Below are 21,562 nucleotides of genomic sequence, written 5' to 3'. Positions count from 1 at the left end.
GTAGAGATGAGTGAAAGGCAATGCAACTATGGACTGATGGTGTGCTTGTTGTTCTAGTTCTGCAGAGGGAGCACCAATATGGTTTGACAAGTATTCTAACGGATTGTTGCTGGCTCAGAAGGTGATGGCCTGTTTCATTGTTCTACACACAGGTAATCATCAGCTAGCTTCTAGAGTCGATGACTGCTCGGAATTATTGTGATTATCAGAGGCGTTCCTGCTACTCATCTAATGTCACCTTGTTTTTCCACCTGGGAGCTATATAGCTTGTAAAACTGAACAACTCAACTTCCTGGGTGATTAAAAGGCAAGGCCAAGCAATGTTTGCATGCACGAGTTATCCATGCAAACAAAATATTCTCAATGAAAAAATTGAGTTAAATTGCAAGATGAATTGTCAATCCTTTGAAGATCTTGGTAGTTGAAAACTGTCTCGTCAATAACCATATAACCATATAACAATTACAGCACGGAAACAGGCCATCTCGGCCCTACAAGTCCATGCCGAACAAATTTTTGTTCCCCTTAGTCCCACCTGCCTGCACTCGTACCATAACCCTCCATTCCCTTCTCATCCATATGCCTATCCAATTTATTTTTAAATGATACCAATGAACCTGCCTCCACCACTTCCACTGGGAGCTCATTCCACACCGCCACCACTCTCTGCGTAAAGAAGTTCCCCCTCATATTACCCCTACACTTCTGTCCCTTAATTCTGAAGTCATGTCCTCTTGTTTGAATCTTCCCTATTCTCAAAGGGAAAAGCTTGTCCACATCAACTCTGTCTATCCCTCTCATCATTTTAAAGACCTCTATCAGGTCCCCCCCTAACCTTCTGCGCTCCAGAGAATAAAGACCTAACTTATTCAACCTATCTCTGTAACTTAGTTGTTGAAACCCAGGCAACATTCTAGTAAATCTCCTCTGTACTCTCTCTATTTTGTTGACATCCTTCCTATAATTTGGCGACCAAAATTGTACACCATACTCCAGATTTGGTCTCACCAATGCCTTGTACAATTTTAACATCACATCCCAGCTTCTATACTCAATGCTCTGATTTATAAAGGCTAGCATACCAAAAGCTTTCTTTACCACCCTATCTATATGAGATTCCACCTTCAAGGAACTATGCACGGTTATACCCAGATCCCTCTGTTCAACTGTATTCTTCAATTCCCTACCATTTACCATGTACGTCCTATTTTGATTTGTCCTGCCAAGGTGTAGCACCTCACATTTATCAGCATTAAACTCCATCTGCCATCTTTCAGCCCATTTTTCCAAATGGCCTAAATCACTCTGTAGACTTTGGAAATCCTCTTCATTATCCACAACACCCCCCTATCTTGGTATCATCTGCATACTTACTAATCCAATTTACCACACCTTCATCCAGATCATTGATGTACATGACAAACAACAAAGGACCCAACACAGATCCCTGAGGCACCCCACTAGTCACCTGCCTCCAACCCGATAAACAGCCATCCACCATTACCCTCTGGCTTCTCCCATTCAGCCACTGTTGAATCCATCTTGCTATTCCTGCATTTATACCCAACAGTTGAACCTTCTTAACCAACCTTCCATGAGGAACCTTGTCAAAGGCCTTACTAAAGTCCATATAGACAACATCCACTGCTTTACCCTCGTCAATTTCCCTAGTAACCTCTTCAAAAAATTCAAGAAGATTAGTCAAACATGACCTTCCAGGCACAAATCCATGTTGACTGTTCCTAATCAGACCTGTTTATCTAGATGCTTATATATATTGTCTCTAAGTATCTTTTCCATTAATTTGCCCACCACTGAAGTCAAACTAACAGGTCTATAATTGCTAGGTTTACTCTTAGAACCCTTTTTAAACAATGGAACAACATGCGCAGTACGCCAATCCTCGGGGACTATTCCCGTTTCTAATGACATTTGAAATATTTCTGTCATAGCCCCGGCTATTTCTACACTAACTTCCCTCAATGTCCTAGGGAATATCCTGTCAGGACCTGGAGACTTATCCACTTTTATATTTTTCAAAAGTGTCAGTACTTCTTTTACTTTGAACCTCATAGTATCCATAGCTACTCTACTAGTTTCCCTTACCTCACATAATTCAATATCCTTCTCCTTGGTGAATACCGAAGAAAAAAAAATGTTCAATATCTCCCCCATCTCTTTTGGCTCTGCAGATAGCTGTCCACTCTGTCTCTCCAATGGACCAATTTTATCCCTCCTTATCCTTTTGCTATTAATATAGCTGTAGAAACCCTTTGGATTGACTTTCACCTTACTTGCCAAAGCAACCTCATATCTTCTTTTAGCTTTTCTAATTTCTTTCTTAAGATTCTTTTTACATTCCTTATACTCCTCAAGCACCTCATTTACTTCATGCTGCCTATAATTATTGTAGATCTCCCTCTTTTTCCGAACAAGATGTCCAATTTCCCTTGAAAACCAGGGCTCTTTCCAATTTTTACTGTTTCCTTTCAACCGAACAGGAACATAAAGATTCTGTACTCTTAAAATTTCCCCTTTAAATGTCCTCCATTTCTCTTCTACATCTTTCCCATAAAACAAAATGTCCCAGTTCACTCCTTTTAAATCATCTCGCATCGCATCAAAGTTAGCCTTTCTCCAATCAAAAATCTCAACCCTAGGTCCAGTTCTGACCCTCTCCATAGTTATATTGAAACTAATGGTATTGTGATCACTGGACCCGAAGTGCTCCCCAACGCATACCTCCGCCACCTGTCCAGTCTCATTTCCTAACAGGAGGTCCAGCACTGCCCCTCCTCTAGTAGGTACCTCTATGTATTGCTGCAAAAAACTATCCTGCACACATTTTACAAACTCCAACCCATCCAGCCCATTTACAGAATGTGTTTCCCAGTCTATGTGTGGAAAGTTGAAATCTCCCACAATCACTACCTTGTGCTTACTACTAATCTCTGCTATCTCCTTACATATTTGCTCTTCCAATTCTCGTTCCCCGTTTGGCGGTCTATAATACACCCCTATAAGTGTTGCTACACCTTTCCCACTTCTCAATTCCACCCAAATAGCCTCCCTAGATGAGCCCTCCAATCTATCCTGCCAAAGCACTGCTGTAATATCTTCCCTGACTAGCAATGCAACACCTCCACCTCTTGCCCCTCCAATTCTATCACACCTGAAGCAACGAAATCCTGGAATATTTAGTTTCCAATCACAGCCCTCCTGCAACCACGTTTCACTGATCGCCACAACATCATACTTCCAGGTGTCTATCCAGACTCTAAGCTCATCCACCTTTCTTACAATGCAATGAATGCTCCTAGCATTAAAATATGCACATTTAAGAAAACCCCCGTCTCTTATTCTCTGTTTATTTCCTTTTTTTTCTTTCTCCTCTTGTGTCCGAGTGCTTCCCATTTCTGCTTCCTGCCTCCCATTCTGTCTACTACCTTTCGCTATTTGAGTCCCTCGCCCCAACCATTCTAGTTTAAAGTCTCCCCAGCTGCCTTTGCAAATTTCCCCGCTAGGATATTGGTCCCCCCCGGGTTCAAGTGCAACCCATCCTTTCTGTACAGGTCCCACCTTCCCCAAAAGAAGTCCCAATGATCCAGGAACTTGAATCCCTGCCCTCTGCACCAGTCTTTCAGCCACGCATTTATCCTCCACCTCGCTCCATTCCTACTCTCACTGTCGCGTGGCACAGGCAGTAATCCTGAGATTGTTACCTTTTTGGTCCTTTTTCTTAACTCTCCTCCCAACTCCCTAAATCCTCCCTTCAGGACCTCTTCCCTTTTTTTTCCTATGTCATTGGTACCTATATGTACCACGACCTCAGGCTCCTCTCCCTCTGATTTAAGGATATCTTGGATGCGTTGAGACACGTCCGAGACCTTGGCACCAAGGAGGCAGACCACCATCCTGGTCTCCCGACTGCGTCCACAGAATCGCCTATCCGACCCCCTAACAATAGAGTCCCCAATTACTATTGCCCTCTTTTTTTCCCTAGCTTTTGGAGCAACAGGGCCGGTCTCTGAGCTGGAGGCCCGTCCGCTGTCACTACCCCCGGGTAGGCTGTCACCCCCATCCGTACTCAAACAGGAGTACTTATTTGCGAGGTGTACCGACATTGGAGTACTCACTCGTTCCTGCCTCTGCCCCTTGCCCTTCCTTAACGTGACCCACATGTCTCTCTCCCGTGGTTTTGGAGTGACCACCTCTCTATAACTCCCCTCTATGACCTCCTCACTCTCCCTGATCAGAGCGAGGTCATCGAGCTGCTGCTCCAGGATCCTAATACGGTCCCTTAGGAGCCCCATCTCGCTGCACCTGGTGCAGATGTGGATGTCTGGAGGGCCATCCGACACCATGACCTCCCACATCTGACATCCAGAACAGTATACTGCTCTGACTGTCATTCTCCCGCCTTACCCTGGATCTGATACCAGTATAAAACAATAGAAACTGCTGGGAGAAATCAGCAGGTATCTGACTCGCAACAGCTGCTCCCTCGTGACCTTTAAACTGCACCTTTATTATATAAACAAAAAGCACTGCACCTTTAACCCACTGTACCTTTAACCCACTGTACCTTAACTAAAGCACTGCCCCTTTAACCAGAAAGCACAAATGCTAACCTGATGTTGCACCCAATCAGCTGCTTCCTCTAGTCTGCTTCCACCAATCAGCGGCTTCCACCAGAACCCTCACTATGGAGTGTGGAACGTTACGGATTTTGGTAAAAGCCCTGACCCTCCTCCACTGCACCAACGGTCCTGGGCCTCTGTGAAAACAAGCCCCGCGCCCGATTTATATACTCACCGCCCTGACCCTCCTCCACTGCACCAACGGTCCTGGGCCTCTGTGAAAACAAGCCCCGCGCCCGATTTATATACTCACCGCCCTGACCCTCCTCCACTGCACCAACGGTCCTGGGCCTCTGTGAAAAAACAAGCCCCGCGCCCGATTTATATACTCACCGCCCTGACCCTCCTCCACTGCACCAACGGTCCTGGGCCTCTGTGAAAACAAGCCCCGCGCCCGATTTATATACTCACCGCCCTGACCCTCCTCCACTGCACCAACGGTCCTGGGCCTCTGTGAAAACAAGCCCCGCGCCCGATTTATATACTCACCGCCCTGACCCTCCTCCACTGCACCAACGGTCCTGGGCCTCATAAGTGTAAATGGAGATGGTGGGACTAAATTCCCTTTAGACTAGATCAAAACTGTCTATGTGTCTCATTGCTTGCATGTTTAGTGCTCAATGCTTTTAATTAAATAATGTCCTAACATATTTCAGATGATGTGGCTGATAATGTGGTTGCCGTACAGCTCCTGCCAAATGTATTTAATCTCAACCAGTGTTGTCTGTATAAAGTTTGCCCCATGACATTGGGTGTCCCTGGGTGCTCACGTTTAATTCACACATGCTAAAGACTGCAGACTGGTACAGAAGAATGTAGCAGCAAACCATCGGGCCTCTCTAGCCTACATGACTGCTCTTTGCTTGCCTCAATCCTCTTCTGTGCCAGTTCGCCATAACCCTCAATATCTCGATCTTTTAAATATTTATCTATTGCCATAATAAATATATGTGATGAGTTGCCATCATCACCTTGCGGCAGAGAATTCCAGACATTGAATGCCCTCTAAGATAAATTTTTCATACACCTCAACTTTAAATGGTTGGCCCTTGTAACGATATCCTCATATTCAAAATGGGCCTGTCCCACTTACGCGACTTTTTCTGCGACTGCCGGCACCCGTCATAGGTTGTTATAGGTTGCTGAAAATTTGCAACATGTTGAAAATCCAGCGGCGACCAGAACAAGGTATGACTCTTTGGGCGACTACTCACGACCATACAGGCTTCACCCCATGACATGTCGCCAGGGTGTCACCTGTATGGTCGTGAATAGTCTCCTCAGTCGCCCAAAGAGTCGCAGAATCTTTCTGGTCGCCGCTGGATTTTCGACATGTTGAAAATTTTCAGTGACCTACAACGACCTGTGACGGGTGCCGGCAGTCGCCGAAAAAGTCGTGTAAATAGGACAGGCTCATAACTCTTCCACCAAAGAAGTGGAAAGAATCTCTACGTGTACCCTGTCGTCCATTTAGGATCTTGCATGCTTAAATAAGGTCACCCCTCATTCTACCAAACTCCAAGGTGACCTGAAACATTGACTATGACCATTCCATTTCCCAAACAGTTGTCACTCTTTCTTCCTCCTCCCCCCTCCAGCCAGAGTCCAGAGTTTCCCCCTTAAGATGGTTTGTTTTCCATTTGTTATCTGAGTTGTCTGTAATGTGGCTCAGAACGTAACTGATTTCAAAACCAAATTACAGCAACTGGAGTGTCAGCTGGAAGCTAATAATTCATCCAAATACAGAAAAGTGCAGCCATTGCTGCTCGAAGACTGCCCCACCTTGTCAATGGCTGGGGTTTCACAAGATAGACAAAGTGTGATTTGTGTAATGTCTGACGTGCAAGGATCCGCAGGACTTACCCCTTATGTAAGTCGGGGAGTGTCTGTACTTGCAGCCACAGCATGATGTAAATAAAATACAATTTTAACCAGTTATCAAAACTGCTTATTCATTGGGCAATGTGTGATTATCAAATGTTCCTTTACGTTAGCACAAATTCCTGCAAAAACTGCTGTCATTTCTGTTGTTCTGGAATCAATATAACCGTATGCCAACAGCAGAAAAACAAATCTGCTGGTGGAACCAAGTGGGTTAGGTAGCATCTGTGGCAGGATTCGAATTGAGAACCTTCATTGTGCCAACTTTATTAAGTCATAATTCCCCTCTATCTTCTTCTTAGTAGATAACATGTTTGTGCAAATTGCTCTGTGCTAACTTGATGCCTTTTATCAAGCTCGGATAGTGTGGTGCATGCTCCCTTCTAATTTCCACCAGAGCACTAGACTGTGTTGTATATCTGTAACTTGGATGCATTTCACAGGATCCCTCATCTTTTCCTGTCCAGAATCTTGTGTTGCAACAGGCTGTCTCAAATGATGCCTTGTGGAAGAACAATCAACGCCATTTGGGCTGCATTGTGGTGTAGTTGGTGGAGCAGCTGCTTCTCAGCACTAGAGACCCAGGTTTAATTCTCACCTTGGAATGGAATGCTGTCTGTGTGGAGTGTGCACATTCTCCCTGTAATCAGACTTTTCCTTCGGCTGCTCTGGTTTCCCCCTACATCAGAAAGATGCGTGGATTGGTAGTTTTCTTGGTCACTGTTAAATGTCCTAATGCTAGTGGTAGAATCAGGGTGGAGATGAAGAACATATGGGAATAAAATGACAAGATCAATATAGGATTATTGTAAATAATTGATTGATGGTCAGTGTGGGCTAAAGGGCCTGGTTCCACCTGTATCTCGCAATTACTCTAACCATGAGCTACCCTGGGATTTAATATGGTTACAAAGCAAATTAATTGTGGAGAAACTAGGTTCCTATTTACACAAGGTGTTATTTAAGTGCACTACTATCTTTACTCGGGTAACCATATAACCATATAACGATTACAGCACGGAAACAGGCCATCTTGACCCTTCTAGTCCGTGCCGAAACGTATTCTCCTCTAGTCCCATACACCTGCGTTCAGACCATAACCCTCCATTCCTTTCCCGTCCATATAACTATCCAATTTATTTTTAGGCAATGTGTGCCACGTCAACTCTTATCCCTCTCATCATTTTAAAGACCTCTATCAAGTCCCCCCCTTAACCTTCTGCGCTCCAAAGAATAAAGCCCTAACTTGTTCAACCTTTCTCTGTAACTTAGTTGCTGAAACCCAGGCAACATTCTAGTAAATCGCCTCTGTACTCTCACTATTGTGTTGACCTCCTTCCTATAATTAGGCGACCAAAATTGACCTCAATGCTCTGATTTATAAAGGCCAGCACACCAAAAGCTTTCTTTACCACCCTATCTACATGAGATTCCACTAATTGTGCACAGTTATTCCCAGATCCCTCTGTTCACCTGCATTCTTCAATTCCATACCATTTACCATGTTCGTCGTATTTTGATTTGTCCTGCCAAGATGTAGCACCTCACACTTATCAGCATTAAACTCCATCTGCCATCTTTCAGCCCACTCTTCCAACTGGCATAAATCTCTCTGTAGACTTTGAAAATCTACTTCATTATCCACAACCCCACCTATCTTAGTATCATCTGCATACTTACTAATCCAATTTACCACACCATCATCCAGATCATTGATGTACATGACAAACAACAGTGGACCCAACACGGATCCCTGTGGCACCCCACTAGTCACTGGCCTCCAACCTGACAAACAACCATCCACCATTACTCTCTGGCATCTCCCATTCAGCCACTGTTGAATCCATCTTGCTACTCCACCATTAATACCCAACCATTGAACCTTCTTAACCAACCTTCCATGAGGAACCTTGTCAAAGGCCTTACTGAAGTCCATATACACAACATCCACTGCTTTACCCTCATCAATTTCCCGAGGAACATCTTCAAAAAATTCAAGAAGATTAGTTAAACATGACCTTCCAGGCACAAATCCATGTTGACTGTTCCTAATCAGACCCTGTTTATCCAGATGCTTATATATATTATCTCTAAGTATCCTTTCCATTAATTTGCCCGCCACTGACGTCAAACTAACAGGTCTATAATTGCTAGGTTTACTCTTAGACCCCTTTTTAAACAATGGAACAACATGCGCAGTACACCAATCCTCCAGCACTATTCCCGTTTCTAATGACATTTGAAATATTTCTGTCATAGCCCCTGCTATTTCTACACTAACTTCCCTCAATGTCCTAGGGAATATCATGTCCGGACCTGGAGACTTATCCACTTTTATATTTCTCAAAAGTGTCAGTACTTCCTCTTCTTTGATCCTCATAGTTTCCATAGCTACTCTACTTGTTTCCCTTACCTCACATAATTCAATATCCTTCTCCTTGGTGAATACCGAAGAAAATAAATTGTTCAATATCTCCCCCATCTCTTTTGGCTCTGCAGATAGCTGTCCACTCTGACTCTAATGGGCCAACTTTATCCCTTGTTATCCTTTTGCTATTAATATAGCTGTAGGAACCCTTTGGATTTAGTTTCACCTTACTTGCCAAAGCAATCTCATATCTTCTTTTAGCTTTTCTAATTTCTTTCTTAAGATTCTTTTTACATTCTTTATATTCCTCATGCACCTCATTTACTCCATGCTGCCTATAATTATTGTAGATCTCTCTCTTTTTCCGAACCAAGTGTCCAAGGGTACAAATATAGTACACTAATATGTTGGTTTCTAATTTGTTTTGCAGTTTGCATTTCCATCAGCCATGTTCACTGGTCCAAAACCCTCTGGAGGAAAAGTCCTTTCAGTAACTTATGGTGGTGTCTCACTTTACCTGTAGTGTAAGTATCACCAGAGAAGAGCACTTTACACATTGAACATGCACCTTGGGTGAGATGCGTAATGATGATACCCCTTTCTGTGTTCCATTTAGTACTTCTAGATGACATCTGGAGCAAGGTTCAAAGAACTCCGTGTTCTGACCATAATTCTGCCTTTACAACTCGTAACGTCTCCTTGAAAATATATCTATTTGTATTCTTTCCAATTTTCTTTAACTAATAAGAAATAAAAAGCAAGTAGTGTTAAATTATTCACTGCTCTGGGGATAAATGACTAAGTTTATCTCCCTTTAGTTTCTTTTGCATTTCACATTGCATAATTAATTTGCATAATTCAATAAAAAAAAACTGAATGTTAAGATTTGGGATGCTTCCAACTACGTGAGAATATTTAAGATGATATGCAATTTGAAGTAATCGAGAATTCAATTTACCAGTTTTTTTGGCAGTATGTACGATTTGGGCTGAAGGCCCTGTTCCCGTGGTATATAGCTCCATGACTGTAACTCTGAGAACACGTCTTGGCCCTGAAAAAGTTAGTCTTTAAAAAAAAAAAAGCAATTTGTGGGAGAAATATTAAGTCTATGGATGGAGGTTATTAAGCTATAAAATGAGTTGTTAAAATGGTTTTCAACTTTTGGGGACTGTAAAACCAGAGGCTATCAATGTGGGATCGTTACTAATAGTAACTTGGGAGACATTGTTTACTGTTGAAAACTTAATGGTAGAAATCTAAGTAGAATATTGGTATTGATTTATCTGCGCATGTGCTGAGATGCAGTGAAAAACTTTGTTTTTATAGAAAGGATTACAAGGACATGTAAATGAAGTTAGATGAAACAGATGTAAGACTGTATAGCAAAATGACAGAGCTGTTTGCAAATTTTCAGGCAACGTACAACCATGCAAGTATCACCCTGCCAAAAGGTTCATGACTCAGGATTTGCGTACCTGAATTGTACTTGAACCAATTTCCTTTATGATCTCTAGGCTGGTGAGCCAAATTGTATTGGTGCTGGTGGATTTAAAGCTGTGGAAAAATATGGACACCCAGTTGACTTTTGACCTGAAGGACATCCCCCTGATCTCTTGGCTCCTTGGTTTACTGTCTCTCATTCTCGTGGTATTTATCAATGAAGTGGTCAAGCTACATGAAATAAGGTAAGTGCATAGGTTAACAAGGATCAGAAATAACAGTTGCTCTGGAGGTTGTTGTTATAATGCCCCTGTCCCACTTAGGAAACCTAAACGGAAACCTCTGGAGACTTTGCGCCCCACCCAAGGTTTCCGTGCGGTTCCCGGAGGCTTTTGTCAGTCTCCCTACCTGCTTCCATTACCTGCAACCTCCGACAACCACCTGCAACCTCCGGGAACCACACGGAAACCTTGGGTGGGACGCAAAGTCTCCAGAGGTTTCAGTTCAGGTTTCCTAAGTGGGACAGGGGCATTAGCTTACAGCCAGAGACCTCCCACAAGAAGTTGAGAACACTCTTGATACTTGAAGTATTGGTAAGCTTAACAATGATAACTTAATATAGAATATCTTTCAATAATTGCAGCTGGTGAATCGGTATGTGAAAAATAAGTGAAAAAATAATTCTGATTAAAAAATTGTCATAAAATATACATTGAAAATCTTATTGGATCCTTGGGATTATTCATGGGACGTTGCATGGTGTAGGGCTCTATTCTCATCTCTCTCATCCCATGAAAAGTAGGACTGTTTTGGATTCTAGTTCCTGAAGCTAGTTCTAGTTGATAAGTAGACAAAAGTGCTGGAGAAACTCAGCGGGTGTGGCAGCATTTATGGAGTGAAGGAAATGGGCAACGTTTCGGGCCAAAACCCTTCTTCAGACTGAGGTAGGGTGGGGGGGGGGGGGGGGGGGGGGGGGGGGGGGCGGGGAGAAGAAATGAAGTGGAGGAGCCAGAGGGCTGAGGGAGAGCTGAGAAGGGGAGGAGACAATAAGGGCTACCGGAAATTGGAGAAGTCAATATTCATGCTGCTGGGGTATAAACTGCCCAAGCGAAATATGTGCTGCTGCTCCTCCAATTTCCGGTGGTGCTCACTTTGGCCATGGAGGAGGCCCAGGACAGAAAGGTCGGATTCGGCATGGGAGGGGGAGTTGAAGTGCTGAGCCACCGGGAGATCAGGTAGGTTATTGCGGACCGAGAATGTTTGGCGAAATGATCGCCAAGCCTGCGCTAGGTCTCACCGATACCCCCGCCCTACATCAGTCTGAAGAAGGGTTTCGGCCCAAAACGTTGCCTATTTCCTTCACTCCATAGAGTTTCTCCAGAACTTTTGTCTACCTTCGATTTTCCAGCATCTGCAGTTCCTTCTTAAACATCTAGTTGATAAGTAACTAGTTTGATTCCACTTCCAACTTCCGATATCACACTGTTGCAGTGTCTTGGGTTATCTCCTCATCTACAAGTTATTGCTGTGACCTGGGTCTTTTCTACAGGGCCAGAATGCTCTGTTTATGGCTGGCTGCCTGCCTGATCCGTTTCCTGTAAAATCCTTCTCTCCGTACATCTTTCTGTCTGCACAGTCATACATTTGTTCCCCGTCTCTTGGTGCTCTGCTTATTCCTTGTGAAGCTCGGATTGAATTTCTGCACAGCAAAATGGTTAGGCTGCAGATTCGTGATTGAGACTTCAATTTTGTGCCTTCTCATTGCTGAATTTACTTCTCCTTGCATTCTTTCGACCTTGGTAATGTCCTGCAATTTGGGCCTTATTTCCTCACTGCGCAGAAGCACATCACAGGTTCAGGAACTGCTTCTTCCCTACAGCCATCAGGCTATTAAACACAACAACAAATAAGCTCTGAACTACAACAGACTTATTATTATTGCACTATATTTGTTTATTTATTGAGTATGTGTGGATGTGTATATCTGCACACTGAACTTTTTTCCTCAAGTTATATACTGTGTTTACATATTCTGTTGTGCTGCAGCAAGTAAGAATTTCATGCTCGTATCTGGGACACATGATAATAAAACACTCTTGACTATTGTACGCTTCATTTCCTTTCATTTAATTAATCTTTTAGAGACTGGTTAGGTGTTCTCAGAATCGGTGCCTCAACTGTGTGCTCTTTAACCAACTTTTTTAGGATGGCCAAAATTGAGATTTATGTCTGCAGTCAAGTAATTGAAATTATGTGATGGATATATTAGTGAAGTGGAAATGACAAAGGAAGAGCAAAGTGATTTCACCCCTCAGTTTGAGAATTTGACGTTAGTTAATAGATCTGTAAATAAAATAACATTATCAGTAAAAGTAACCATGAAGCTTTCAGAGTATCATAACAATATAACTATTTTACCTCCATCCATTGGGCATAATGCACTTCATTAATTCAGCACTAAATGAGCATATCTTCCTGTATCTTTAGAGTACGAGACCGTTACCAGAAGAGGCAAAAGCTGCAGTTTGAAACCAAGCTAGGAATGAATTCTCCGTTCTGACACTGGGAAAAGTGCTGATGAGCCAAGTTGCTAACTGGAGAGGAGCAGCAACTTCTGGACCGACTTCAGATAGGTCAAGCCAAGGAGCTGGCCCACAAACATGGTTTTACTACTGCATGAAGACTTCAAAACTGCACTAGAAATTGAAAACCTCACATCAATTGAAGGGGTTTACCAGATACCTCAGGTCAAACACACAGAGCATAGAGATGGGAGCTTCAGGAAGTGGAACCTGGAAATGCATATTTGTGTAAGCTAAAGTGGAAAAAGACCCTTATGTAACAGTTGGTCTTCAGAAACCGGAGAGAGATTCAACATTACATCTTTCTCACCATGCGTCTGTTGGGCAGTGGCGGGAGAATGCATCTCCGTGTCAGAAGTGAGGAACTGAGACTTCAGCAAAGGAAATAACATTGGTTGTGGCTTTACAAGCAAATTGTGAATCCTTCCCACAAGGATTTGCTGAGTGTCCCCTTTTCCAGTTTTGTGGGTTTCAGGTGACAATAATGAAAGAGACCCTTATGTAGCAGTTGGTAATGATACTCAGAGCCCTTAACCTTTAAAGTGTCTTAGGAAGCAGGAATCTTATCGCTGCCTCCCATTTTTAAATTCCTTCCATCTTGTGGACTTCCTAGCTGCCACAGCAGTATCCATTAAGCAGTAGGGAATCCCTTCACACTCGGTTAGGTTGCTTCTGCAAGCTGCTAGGAGGTGCTATATGGTTTTAGATCAGAGACCCCACCAGAATCAGGATTTGCTCTGTCAAGCCCAGCCATGCACATTCAGCTCAATGAAGTACTTGGCTTGTTTTTGTGTATGTGTATGCCCCTGTGTGTCTATACAGTGCCAGGCTGACTGTATTTGAGAGGTATTGGAGATTGTATCCAAAGTAATTCTATATTGAATGAGTGTGGGATTAGGCTAAATGTTTCAAATCATCAGTTCATGTGCTGTCTTTTTTTCAGTCAAAGAATTGATTGCTTGATTTGACTGGATCAGTCCAAAAGCAAGTTGCTGCTAGAAATCTGAAATAAAATCACAATGTTGGAAGTACTCTGGCAGCTTCTGTGGGTATAGAGATAATATTCCAAGTTAATGACTTTTCACCAGACGTCAGATCTCTAGCACTGATTTTACACAGTCTGCAAGATGAGAAGGAAATTGTAGTATTGTTGCCTGAGCACATTGATCTTGTACTCAAAAATTGCCACTCCCATTCAGGACATTGCAGGAAAATAGTGCTGCAGCTTTTATGGAAGTGTGTTCATCTTCTGGTTCATTATATCCCTAGTTCAAAGTGAAGAAGGAAGTGTGCCGCCTTGCTTGGCCTTTCAACCTTTCAATTCACATGTAGAATGAAATTTTGGCCTAGAAATTGTTGCACAGAAATGAGAAAGCATGCTTTTACTACCCATCTCAAGTGACAGATGATCAGATGGTCTCTGGTGAAAAGCAGCACGATGGAATTTTGACCGGGCATTTCCCGTCTTGAACCTATATTGTTCTGCCAACACACTTCCACATCGGATGTAGGCAGAATAACATCATGCCTGTGCCATGCTCTTTAAGGGATGTTGCAAAGGGAGCAATCAGTCAATACGATTCTAAAGTGTGTGGAATTCTCAACCTGTACAGGTGTCCACAGTGCTGCCATCTGAGCCTATCCCATCCCATCACTCCAAGCCTGACTTGGTTAGGTTACCTGACTGACTGGCTTTCTGTCACAAGTGCCCTACATTCTCTCAGTCCATCCACCACTCCCCAAAATTTCAAATTAAGGGGCTCCATTTCACGGCAGACACGTATCACAAATCTAAACTCAAGCTTCCCTCCCACCAAGCTGGTGATCACAGTTAGCCTGAACCTGTCGTGTTTTTATCATCTTGCTCTCTGCACCAGTGAAAGTGATAGGAAAAGATCTTACCCTGGTGTATGGTTCATTCTGAACCAGAGGTGCTACTGAACTTTAAAGCAGTTGAATAACCGTCAATTCCTTGATCTGCCATATATTGGTGAATTAACATGTCAGCCTGGGCATAGAGGAATTTCCAGTCCATCTTGTCCAATGCAAATTGCCATTTTGGCTACCCCCAAGTTAAATTGCTAACCATTTTAAGTATTGGGCAATTTTGATTGTAGAGATAATGTAGCTTCATATACATGTGGCTGGATGGTATTATTCAGTCCTTCAGCTTCTAAAAGGCCTGTGCACTGCTTTACAACCACATTTTCCTTTCACCATCGCCTCTCCTGTTTCCATGTCCCTATTTGTAGTTGTTTAAATCTTCAATATTTCCAAAATTACATCAATCCTTGCACTGATGCACTGTAGGAATTGTGACACATACTAATCGTTGCACATTTCCACATATGTAAGTGACATTAAAATCCCTGATAGTTTTGCACATTCTCTTTCACCCACATGACTCATTACTCTTGTGCTAAGGACCGGCTCATCAGGTAATGTGTATCATTCAAAGTAATACACATGCATAAATTGGCATTAACCACAGGTATTGTTTATCTAGCTACTGATTTGTGGTGTATTATTGCCCCCTGATGACGTAGTTGCTAAACTCCAGTGAGTTTTAGAATGTGTTTTGATTTCCAGCAAGGCTTAGCAAGGAAGGCAGAACCATTAACAGATTAAATTGCCAGTTTAGCAATTGCTTGTTTTAACTTGTTACACAAAAATGCCTTGCAATTCCTCACACAAGCCTTCAAAGATGCCAAATTAGATCTCTCGCTACACTGTTCAATTCAGTGATTACAAAAAAAAGTTTTGTTTTTGAGAAACCACATCTGCTCTTTCCAAATGTGTAGGAAGGGACTGCAGATGCTGGTTTAAACTGAAGATAGAAACAAAATGCTGGACGTCTGAAGAAGGGTCTCGACCCGAAACGTCACCCATTCCTTCTCCCCAGAGATGCTGCATGTCCCACTGATTTACTCCAGCATTTTGTGTCTATCGTCTGCTTTTTCCAAGATTATTATTGTACTGTTGAATGTTCACTTCACTGATAGTGTGCTAGACAGGAAGCCAGACATTCTGTGATTGTGAAGTTATTCCATGTGATAGTCCTGTAAGAGTTTATACAAGTTTTGAGTTCTCATGCAGTTTGTTTCCTGCGGCATTATCTTTTGTGGCCCTGTAACTGGTTGAACTGGAGCAGTGAAGCAGCTTTCAATTGCATTCTGTTTTCAGGTATTTTGCGTTTAGAAATCAGCTGTGGTCAAGTTCATGTTCAAAGGTGGCAAAGGTCAAGTTCAACAATAAAAGGAGCGAATCGGGGCCTCCAAAACAACTAATGACAGCACTGATTTCAAAATTACCACCTGATAATGCACAGAAAACATTTCTTACCTGCCCATAGGCTGGTTGCTTGGTCACATGTGTGTGCTGCCAGGGAAGTGACAAATCGCCTTTGGTGTTCCCTTTAACCATATAACCATTACAGCACGGAAACAGGCCATCTCGACCCTTCTAGTCCGTGCCGAACACGTGTTCTCCCCTAGTCCCATATACCTGTGCTCAGACCATAACCCTCCATTCCTTTCCCGTCCATATAACTATCCAATTTATTTTTAAATGATAAAAACAAACCTGCCTCCACCACCTTCACTGAAAGCTCATTCCACACAGCCACCACTCTCTGAGTAAAGAAGTTCCCCCTCATGTTACCCCTAAACTTCAGTCCCTTAATTCTCAAGTCATGTCCCCTTGTTTGCATCTTCCCTACTCTCAGTGGGAAAAGCTTATCCACGTCAACTCTGTCTATCCCTCTCATCATTTTAAAGACCTCTATCAAGTCCCCCCTTAACCTTCAGCGCTCCAAAGAATAAAGCTCTAACTTGTTCAACCTTTCTCTGTAACTTAGTTGCAGAAACCCAGGCAATATTCTAGTAAATCTCCTCTGTACTCTCTCTATTTTGTTGACATCCTTCCTATAATTAGGTGACCAAAATTGTACACCATACTCCAGAATTGGCCTCACCAATGCCTTGTACAATTTTAACATTACATCCCAACATACTCAATGCTCTGATTTATAAAGGCCAGCACACCAAAAGCTTTCTTTACCACCCTATCGACATGAAATTCCACTTTCAGGGAACTGTGCACAGTTATTCCCAGATCCCTCTGTGCATTCTTCAATTCCCTACCATTTACCATGTATGTCCTATTTTGATTTGTCCTGCCAAGATGTAGCACCTCACACTTATCAGCATTAAACTCCATCTGCCATCTTTCAGCCCACTCTTCCAACTGGCATAAATCTCTCTGTAGACTTTGAAAATATACTTCATTATCCACAACCCCACCTATCTTAGTATCATCTGCATACTTACTAATCCAATTTACCACACCATCATCCAGATCATTGATGTACATGACAAACAACAGTGGACCCAACACAGATCCCTGTGGCACCCCACTAGCCACTGGCCTCCAACCTGACAAACAACCATCCACCATTACTGGCATCTCCCATTCAGCCACTGTTGAATCCATCTTGCTACTCCACCATTAATACCCAACCATTGAACCTTCTTAACCAACCTTCCATGAGGAACCTTGTCAAAGGCCTTACTGAAGTCCATATATACATCCACTGCTTTACCCTCATCACTTTCCCGAGTAACCTCTTCAAAAAATTCAAGAAGATTAGTCAAACATGATCTTCCAGGCACAAATCCATGTTGACTGTTCCTAATCAGACCCCGTTTATCCAGATGCTTATATATATTATCTCTTAAGTATCCTTTCCATTAATTTGCCCACCACTGACGTCAAACTAACAGGTCTATAATTGTTAGGTTTACTCTTAGACCCCTTTTTAAACAATGGAACAACATGCGCAGTACGCCAATCCTCCGGCACTATTCCCGTTTCTAATGACATTTGAAATATTTCTGTCATAGCCCCTGCTATTTCTACATATAACTTCCCTCAGTTCCCTTAGTTACAGGCTAACGAAGTGTGTCCTGCCTGCACTGAAATCATTGAGAACAACATGCCAGAATAAATGCCCTTGGCCAGACCTTGCAGATGCAGGCCCACTGCCCACAGTTGCCACCTACAACCCATGCATAACTGGGCCAGATAAAATGTATAAGAAGGAACTGCAGACGCTGGTCTATACTGAAGAGAGACACAAAATGCTGGAGTAATTCTGTGGGTCAGGCAGCATCTCTGGAGAAAAGGAATAGGGGATGTTACGGGCCAGAACCCTTCAGAAATTATTTTGAAGGGTTCCGACCCGAAACGTCATCTATTCCTTTTCTCCAGAGATGCGTGACCTGCTGAGTTATTCCAGTATTTTGTGTCTAAAACTGGGCTGGAGGCAGAAGCCTTATCTTGCTGGTATGAAGCATCGTAGATTCTGATGGCAAGACCTGAAAGGAGCCAGGGCCTTCAACCTTACTCAAACTTTGACTGCTAGCAAGGCCTTACCACGATTTTGCAAAGTGTAAAAACTGAGTGTTTTCCAACATTTGAATGTAAGATAAATCAAAAACCTAAAAGTAAATTTAAAAATTACTACATTTTAAAATCAAACCACCTAAGATCAGTTTGAGAAATACATGACAAAAACAGTTTTGTTGAATAGGAGTTGAGCTTGCCATTCACTTTACTTTCCAAAAGCCCTACAGACTCCATTGAAATCAGTGCCAGGCCTCGGTGTAGGATCCCCAGGTATAAGTGCTAAGGAAATCCAGCAGGACTGAGCTGAGACGGTGGACTTCGTGGGGAGTCCTGCAGCATTTAGCAAATTTGGTTTCTAAATATTGGTGTGTACATTTTGGGATTGTTCTGAAACCCAGTCATTGGCATTTGAACATAAATACTGGTGTTTTTCAACCGAATCACTAGCAGCTATCAGCAAAGTCTGGACTGTTGCCGTTGCAGTGAGTAGGTCAATTGGCCCTCCAGTCTGCCCCACTATTCCATAAGATCATATAACCATATAACTGATCATAGCTGATCTTTCATCTCAGTGCCACTCTCCTTGATCTTGTGTGAAGTACTGGCATTTGTTTTTGAGAGCATTTGTATAGCACACAGATCTTTGGTTTCTGTAAAGAATAATAGTAAGGTACTGTAAGGTACTTCAACCGTGTTATTTTAAAGTGCATCTGCATGTCTGGGATAAGTTGTAAAAAGTACTTTTGGGGATGAAATCTCACAGTTCTATCAGAGGGAGAGCCTCTGATCACAGCAGTTGGCTGAGAAACAGGAGTTCAAACGTTTGTCATTTTGAAGAAAACTAGGCCAAAAAAAAAATTAAGTCTTACACCCGTTGTTACATGTTAAATACTGTAGCTTGCTTGTGCCAAACTGCAGAATCGCAAGTTTAAATTATCAGCAGCTGATAGGGATCTGATGACTTGATACTAGATTTCCTTTCAGGTGAAACTGCTGCATAGTACGTAGTGTTGATACGATTCTAATCTCTCAAGTTATCGCAAATGTTGATTCAGTTCCTCATTGTCCCCAAGTCCCCTTTGCATGTACTTATCTATTATCTATTGAATGACTGACTGTAGTTAGTTAAGCAATGTGGGCCTCGTAGTGATGCTGCGTTCCTGGGTCATCCTGCAAGGGGCGTCAGTGAATTTCCCATAACTCGAGTTGTGTTTTTTGTCCATCATTAGATCTGAATGCGGAAAAATTGAGTAATTATTGGTGCAATAGTAATGTCGTTTGGTTTGTAAATACTGTTTGATTGACCATGCACCACAAATGCATTATTTTTTACTTTTGTTTTTAAATACATTGTCTGGATTGAATGTTGAGATTGTTTGCATTATAACTGGAATGTTCATTGGATAATAGCATCAGATTTGACTTGTGGCAAAGACTATTAAAAGCAGAGTACAATAAAACTTTGATAATCCACTATCCGATTGCTTGGATATCCCCATGGTACAGCATCTGACTCACTGGGCCTCCATTTACCATCTTGCCCTTGTTCCCTGTGCTTCCTTTACATTCGCCCCTTTCACAGGAAATTATACAACAGTGCAGTATCTTTTTAAAATATTGGAAATGTGTTAGGGTTTTAATAGAAGTAACATCTAATAGTGCTGAAAATCTGCCAGTCTGGCACTATCAAACTGCTGAAGCTGCTGGATTATTGGAGTTTTACTGTATAATGCCATTTGGCATATCTCATCTGCCTGTCTGACAGAAGCCTGTGCACCACCACCACCTCCTCCTGTTGTGATAACTCCTAGAAGGACAAACAATATAACAAAGATTTATTTTTGCTACTCAAAATTTGAAGCTTTAAACTGCCTTCCAGATGTAATTAAGATGGACTTTCCTTTTCAACACTGCATAGTTTTTTTAATAAAAAGGGTAGACTGTAATCTATTTTCCTCCATAGGTTCAAAAGTAAATCTCTCAGTTTATTATTGGTAATCGCATGCTGCCGTTTTCAATCCAATGGCTTCGGGCTTTGTTATACTTGCACATGTAGTTGAAAACTGTCAGTCTTATTCTAGTGCGGGCTTCAGTTTGGCAATGGATGATGGTTGAAAGCCTCTAATGCCACAGACAATTGTTTCAGTGGCATTTTATAAATCATGTACATTGTGTAAATGTTAGAGATATTTAATAATGTTGCACTGTTTTAATTTTTACTATGGAAGCTTGTAACTTGTAAAACAAATTGCAAAGGGAATAAATAGTATCTTTGGAGTGTTTGATCTCTTGCTGACTGGTACATTATGATGTGATTTGATGGGTTGCATGAGTTTCAGTCATCATCTTAGGTCATCCCTCAGAGTTAAGGATGGCTCACTCCCGCTTACCTAGAACACTTAACCACAGGAATGGGCACTTCAGGCGTATTTTTTGTATTAAAATTAATAAGACTTTTAATTTAAAAGAGAACATTTACGATGGTGTTGACTGGACTCGAGGAACTGGTCTTCCAGCAGCAGTTCCTGTTACCTAATGCAACCTTTGAGCAACTGCACCTGGACACAATTCAGACAGGTGTCATCATCAGGGACTGTCAGTTTCCCTGACTTCCCATATCCTGCAGGAGGAATGTTGCACAATTCTACCTGCCATCACTACTGCACTAAAACCACAACATGCACAAGAAACACCAGACTACCTTTTCCTCCTGTTCCCCTCTGCTCATTCTCCTTGCCAAAGCCACTTGATCCAAAGTTTCACACTTGCCTCCACACACCCTCTCCCCTAATGTGGCTGCTCCCCTGCACCCTGCCTTTTTAAAAATTTGCTGCTCAATTAGCCAATTTTGATAATTCACGCAATCTAGACTGTCTTGAAATCTCCCGCTGCTATTCGACGCTGAAATAGACTCGAATCAAACTGCCTTTTGAAATGTCCTGCAGCCAAATAAATGGCAAACATCAAACTTGTGAACGTGTTGTGAATTGTGACATGGGCATGAGAGCTGGGTGCAGCTGGTTGGAGGTTTCATTCAGTAGTTGCTGAGAAAGCAAACCGATGTGCTCACCCCACAACTATTGCAGTGAATTGCACACTAGTCTCTGGTAGACATCCCGCTAACGGCTGTGGCAATCTTGTATGTATGTGATGTATCAGAGGCAGTTTTAACTTGACTTTGGTTAATGTGCATCCTTGTTGCTAAAATTTCAACCATCCCATAGCAACTTGTATGCCCATCTGCC

General features: G+C 42.4%; 1 protein-coding gene across 3 annotated transcripts in view; it reads left to right on the top strand.

Annotated features, from left to right (window-relative positions):
* tmem94 (transmembrane protein 94) overlaps positions 1-20,595 on the top strand; it is a 110,786-nt gene extending 90,191 nt beyond the window's left edge. For 2 of the 3 annotated variants that reach the window (XM_055654107.1, XM_055654106.1), the window contains exons 28-31: positions 58-152; positions 9,320-9,413; positions 10,404-10,574; positions 12,817-20,595. In XM_055654107.1, coding sequence (XP_055510082.1) covers positions 58-152; positions 9,320-9,413; positions 10,404-10,574; positions 12,817-12,889 — 433 coding nt within the window. In that variant the 3' untranslated portion in view covers positions 12,890-20,595. Of the gene's footprint in view, positions 1-57; positions 153-9,319; positions 9,414-9,505; positions 9,754-10,403; positions 10,575-12,816 lie in introns of those variants that run through there. The other variant, XM_055654108.1, reaches the window with a different exon arrangement.
* The last annotated feature ends 967 nt before the right edge of the window (positions 20,596-21,562 follow it).

Source organism: Leucoraja erinacea, chromosome 23 (assembly GCF_028641065.1).
Source record: "Leucoraja erinacea ecotype New England chromosome 23, Leri_hhj_1, whole genome shotgun sequence".
In the NCBI taxonomy this organism is placed as follows: domain Eukaryota; kingdom Metazoa; phylum Chordata; class Chondrichthyes; order Rajiformes; family Rajidae; genus Leucoraja; species Leucoraja erinaceus.
Note: the sequence above shows the minus strand (reverse complement) of the source record. Positions and strands in the feature narration are given on the sequence as shown.